The sequence below is a fragment of the Salvia splendens genome, chromosome 3 (genome assembly GCF_004379255.2).
Source record: "Salvia splendens isolate huo1 chromosome 3, SspV2, whole genome shotgun sequence".
Taxonomy (NCBI): Eukaryota; Viridiplantae; Streptophyta; class Magnoliopsida; order Lamiales; family Lamiaceae; genus Salvia; species Salvia splendens.
This window is the reverse complement of record NC_056034.1, coordinates 5028387-5034386: the sequence shown is the minus strand read 5'-3', so window position 1 is coordinate 5034386 and position 6000 is coordinate 5028387. Positions and strand designations below refer to the sequence as shown.

The following is a 6000-nucleotide window of genomic DNA, read 5'->3' as shown; positions in this document are numbered from 1 at the left end:
TTAGAAAACGACACAAATAGTAGTTGTACAAGAGAGTGTTGAACTGCAGAAGTGGAAGTATACTGCTGCAGAATTGCTTATGTGCATTTGCGCACGTTTAAACTATTTGAGTAAATTGCTTATGTGCAGTTGTTTAATGAATTTATCAAGTTTTTTCCATAGTAAAGCATAAAAAATGAGTGATTTAAAAAGCACATGACTTGTGTATTATATTCATAGAATGCACAAAATGTGTGCATAGTCGAGAAAAATAAGAGAACATAACACATGGTCGTGTATTTTGTAGATAAGATACTCGGCCCGTGTCATTCGTTCGGAAGCTATCTAGAACCTACAACACTGTTGTGTACAACTTAAATGATTTATGTGTTAATGCAAGATTCGACGGATGAAGATCAATTTAAACCTAAATTCAATAAAATCGAGAGATTTAAGACAAGTTGTTAGGAGTTGCATGCCACTAGTAATTACACGGAGATTTAAGATGTGCATGTGAATATTATACTAGTACAAGTTTTCGTTCTTCCATTCCAAACTGCATACTCAATGTTGATTGCATTACAATTTACACAGATTTGAGAACATATATAGATTACAAATAGAGTAAAAGATACCAGGTATATATCTTTATTTACTGAGCACTGCTTGAATTGCTTATCTGATGAGTAACCATAAGAGGGGCAGCAGTATCCTTAGATTGTGAGTCGGTGGCGGATTCGATGCTCTTAGTCCGTTGGAGGGAGGGGGCGCGATGGAGGCGGCATCGGAAGGAGCCGGCATGGGTGGTGGGAGAGCAGAGGCAGCTAGATTTGGTGATGCTCCCTTGCCTCGCAAGAGCCTCATCCACCTTCATATCTTTGCTTATCATGGCCTCACTCTCCATATCTTCAATATTGTGGGCAGGAGAAATATATACAAGTATTTGAGATATTGGTTTCAACTTAATATAGAAGAGTAGGAATGATTGAATATCCCTTTCTCTATCCTTCCATTTCTTGAATCCCTTCCTTCACGGGATTGATAACTTAGGCTCAATTAATGTCCCACCAAAAAGAAACTACTTTTTTGCTCTGCGTCAACCACTCTATTCAATCTCGATCAAGATCAACATGATTCCCATTTGGGTCTTTTTTTTTGCTTTTTCGTTTCCTTTTCTTATTTGTTCTTGCGATAATCATGAAAATAACATGCCAATGGAAAAGGGGTCCCATTTCCAGTGTTATGGTGATGGATATAGTCTCGATCGAGTGTATTGAATTCCTCATTTCTTGACCTAATAAAGAGGCATTTTCATGATCATATCAAGCGTAACGATGTCCCAACAAATTGTAGGAGTAAATGCAACGGTCATCTTCACATTATCCAAGCCCAACCCAATCCATTTCATCGAATGAATTGCAAAAATACTACTACTCCTACTATTATTTGCGACTAACTGTTTCGATTTTATACTTCTATCTAGCTACATGTATCCTATCCTATATATACTGTATATAGTGCAAGACATTAAGCTACACTATAACAAGTATGATTACTCCAAAACAACATAGACTAAAATGATACAATGAGTATATTTTTTGCCATTGCATTTTATGGAGCAAGCTTTCATCCTGTTGTGTAGGGCTCACCGACGCCATTTGTAAGATTGTACTTGAAACTAGTACAACAACTGATGGAGCATGTTGGCAATTGAAACATAAAAAAATGAATATAATAATATCTTATATCGGTGTACACAAATAGCTTAATCCACTATATAAGTCTCATGGACCTCTCCTCTTATCACCAATTGGTTTTAAGATGGAACCCATGGATTTCTATCATGGTATCAGAGCGGGTCGCCGACTGTGGGTCATATTTAACTGACCTAGCAGTATATCTGGGCTGAAACCGAAAAAAATGACTGACCCAACAGTATAACTGGGCTGAAAATTTGGGCTAGTGGTCCAACCGATCGAAAAAAAAATTGGGCCGATTGTCCAATCGATCATAAAAAAGTCCAACCCCTCCAAGATTCACCTTAAAAAAGTCCAACCCCTCCAAGATTCACCTTAAAGGGTTTGAGGGAGGGTGTTGGCAATTGAAACATAAAAAAATGAATATAATAATATCTCACACACAAAGAGTTTAATCCGCTATATAAGTCTCATGGGCATCTTCTCTTATCACCAATCCACACACAAAGAGCTTAATACACTATATAAGTCTCACCAATTGGTTTTAAGATGGAACCCATGGATTTCTATGGGAAGAATTCGCCTTAACAAATTAGGAAATAAAATAGTGGATGAAGGCATCAAGCAATCTTTTTCCCAAGACTCTCAACAACCGAGCATGTCGGAGAGCTCAACAACCTATAAGCAAGCAAACACAAATCTACTGCGATCCATTGCTGTGCTAGTTAAGCCATCAATAGAAGAATAATGTGATGTAATAATACCGTCTTGAATCTTGATAATCCAGTCGTCGTTTCCAGAGGATACAAAGCACAACAAGAAAGAAGTGACAATAACAAAATGAAAAGAAGCAAAGTAAATAAACAAGCCATCAATGCAAGATAACTCAATTCCAGCATGAGCATTTGCCTAGACAACTCGGAGATACAACAATGTGTCTCTCTGCAAATGAAGACAAAGGTTCAACAAACCAGAGCAATGTACAAGGGCTTCTGGGAAAAGTACAACTAGGAACACACAATCAACACAAAACATAACTCATACTATGTGATCAAAATGTCATATTTGAAACAAAAGAGTGAATGAGTTAATAACATTATCAATTTGTCTCAATAGTAATCTTCATATACAGAGAGATTGAAGAAGTAGAAGAAGGATTTGACTATGTGAGACAAGAAAACTGAATAGATACATTTCAAACAAATTGATTATTAATTACACAAAAATAATTGTGAAAAAATAGAGTTTGTCCCACTTACCACTTGTTGATCAATAAGGCTAGAAGAAGGCATTGAGGACTTTGATTCCATTTCTCTGTAAGCAGAGACGGATACAAGTTTTTGTGAGTGACTGAGTATAGATATAAATGAGGTGAATGAAAATATACACTACTACTTGTTTATAGATCATATTGTAATATGCTCAACTGATTATTAACTGCATGAGAAAACAAACAGATTACTATTAGGGTGCCGTCAATTTTACTAATGGAATTAAATCCCAACCCAAAAATACAGGAAACCAAAATTGATATGCTTGAATCAATCATCTAATATTAAAGTGACAGTTGTTTAAAAATAGCAAGGTTAGTCTATCAGGAGGACAAACCTACGATCTCCAAGACTCCAAGGGCATGTGAACAAAATTCCCGAAAACATGGATTAGAATTATAAGATCCACTAATTAAACACAAAAAGGATCACCTAATTAATAGATAAAAGGAGAGATTAAGCGCGAAGTACAAGTAAACCAGTATCGAATTTGGTTGTGTTGCGTTGGCTACTTAAGTGTAAGGAAGTTGTTAGCTAGGGTTTTTTTGGACTCGGACAGTGGAAAGTGCTGTCTTTACAACTGCGTATAAGAGAGAATGAAAGACTCGATCCATAGCTTTTTACACCTTTTTAATAAGTGAAGGACTAACAACAATAATATCAACATTGAACAGGGACAGTTATGCAAATCAACAAAACATCCAACAATTCCCCATGCACGTTTCACACATGCATACTTACACATCGATACTATTTTGTTAGATATGTTATTTATGATTCTAACTAAACGAATTTAAACATTCAAGATTTTTCATTTTTTTGTTGTATTCATTAATGACCAAATACAAGAAAATTACATACTTCATTGAAGAAGGGGTACATAATTTCCTATTTTTCCGCCAACTAGAGATATTACAATTAATCCACAAATACTAGTACATGATTTAATTAGTAAACATAAATTAACATATCTTAGTTTGATAAGTTTCAAGCATTAGGCGCTCTCTCTGCAACCAGACCTAGAGCTTCTTGGTAGTGAAAAATGTCCCCAAATATTCCACTAGAACTCGCTTGGCCTCCATAAAAATGCTTGCCGCCGGAGTTGAAGCCCCCGAATTGTGAATAAACCGTTTGGTTCTCAACCGGAAAACCTACAAACCCATTTTTTGCTTCAGCTTCATAGATAACCGATGGCGGCTCCGCCTTCACTTTGGGGAAGAAGCCGTGTATAACTTCTTCTAACAAACCTGAATCAGACCTCTCGCTCCAGAAAATTCCAGTAGAATCAGTGTTTGTCGAATTGTTACCTTGGGATTTTGCAGAAGTGCGGTTGAAGCAGGAGGAGGGCTGAGAGGTCGAAAAGGAAGAATTGTTAAGAGGCATGTTGTGGTGGTTTGAAGGGCGATTGAAGGAGCAAGCATCGGAATATATGGAATTGGAGGTGTTGAGGTAGTCGCGGATGAGAAGCATGTTTTTTCCGTTGAGATCAAAATTAGGGTTTGGGAAGGGGTGAGGTGATTTTGAGAAGTGGAAGGGAGGGATGATATTATCGGCTGCGGGGTGGATAGGAGAAGTGGGGTAGACGAAGTTGGTGCGGGCCTTGACGCCGCGCATAGAGCGGGCGGCGCAGTCGTAGGCGCAGGCGGCCTCCTCGGCGGTGTCGAAGGTGCCGAGCCAGCGCCGCTCCTTCGACTGAGGGTCGCGGATCTCGGCGGCGTAGCGGCCCCAGGGGCGGCGACGGACGCCGCGGTACCTGATAGCGCCGGCGGGGGAGGGGGAGGGGCGGCGCTTTGGGGCGGAGGAGGGGTGGAGGATGGGATCGGGGTCGGTGCCGTTGAGCCTTCTCATGGCTTCTTCCATGATTTGATTGAAAGGAATACTGTAGTTTCAGCGGATATATGGGGAGAGGATATCTTCAAAGACTCTGCACTTGTGATGCCTATTTATAATCACAAAATTGAGTAACACCAGAAGCCGCCACTTTTTTCTTTTTCTTTTTGAAGGAAGTATATTTTTGGACGGATAAATTTTTTGTGATGTGTTAATTTGATAAATAGGTTTATAAATATTTTGACAATATATATATGCTTTAAAGCCTACATCTTATATATACATTCTTATACAAAAATGTAGTAAAAAAAAGAACTAGCTAGTAGTATTACTTATTTTTAATGGGGTAATAAATTTAGAATCAAAGAGAACGCACTTAAGACGGGTAGACCTTTTAAAGGCTGGTGTATATCAGTGAAATTTAAACATTAATTATGTTTAATTTGAGGAAAATTCATTCCGCCGTGGTGGTCCTAGGGCCAGCAATTTTTGGCACGACACGAATCCGCACGAAATTAATGAATTTTGGTCAAAGCTTATTGGGTTCGTGTCCTTATCGGGTCGACCATTTAAGTACACGAAAATTTTGTGTCGTGTTCGTGTCGGGTTCGTATTACACGTTAAGAAATAATATTATATTATTATTAATAATATTTAATATTTTAAAAATAATATCTTTTTGTTGGATTTTGTTGCTACGAATCTATTGATGTTATTGTTCACCTGATTAGATTGTGTAATCACATTTTAGGTTTTTAATGATCCGATTCAAAGTTTTGTAACTTTTGTTAATCAAGAGCAGTTCCAGGTTCTAACTGTGTTATCAGGTCGTGTTTTCATAGTGTCGTGTCGTGTACGTGTTGTTATCGTGTCGTGTTGACCCAGGGTGGTTCGTGTCGAGTTCGTGCCGAGTTCGGGTTCGAGAGTAGCAGATCGGGTTTGGGGTTTTCATAACATGTCGTGTTCGTGTTTGCCCTTATTGGATCGTGTCATTATCAGGTTGACCCGATAACGACCCAACACGTACGATTTATACCCTTAGGTGGTCCTATGGAGAATGTATGTTTTATGATCTTGTGCTTTTATCACTTTGAATTGTAAGTACGACCTAAATGATGAGGTGTTTTTATGGATACTATTGAACAATAATTTTCAATTTTTTGTGTGTATGAACGAGTATTTTGAATATTGTGTGATAAGTAACTAAAGCAAATCCGAGCTGA

At 38.1% G+C, this 6000-nt stretch overlaps 1 protein-coding gene across 1 annotated transcript; it reads right to left on the bottom strand.

Moving 5' to 3' along the window:
• Positions 1-3774: 3774 nt before the first annotated feature.
• Positions 3775-4807, bottom strand: LOC121795771 (ethylene-responsive transcription factor ESR1-like). Its single transcript, XM_042194369.1, has one exon. It carries the CDS (start codon positions 4805-4807, stop codon positions 3935-3937), a length of 873 nt encoding a protein of 290 aa, XP_042050303.1. The 3' UTR covers positions 3775-3934.
• Positions 4808-6000: the final 1193 nt, after the last annotated feature.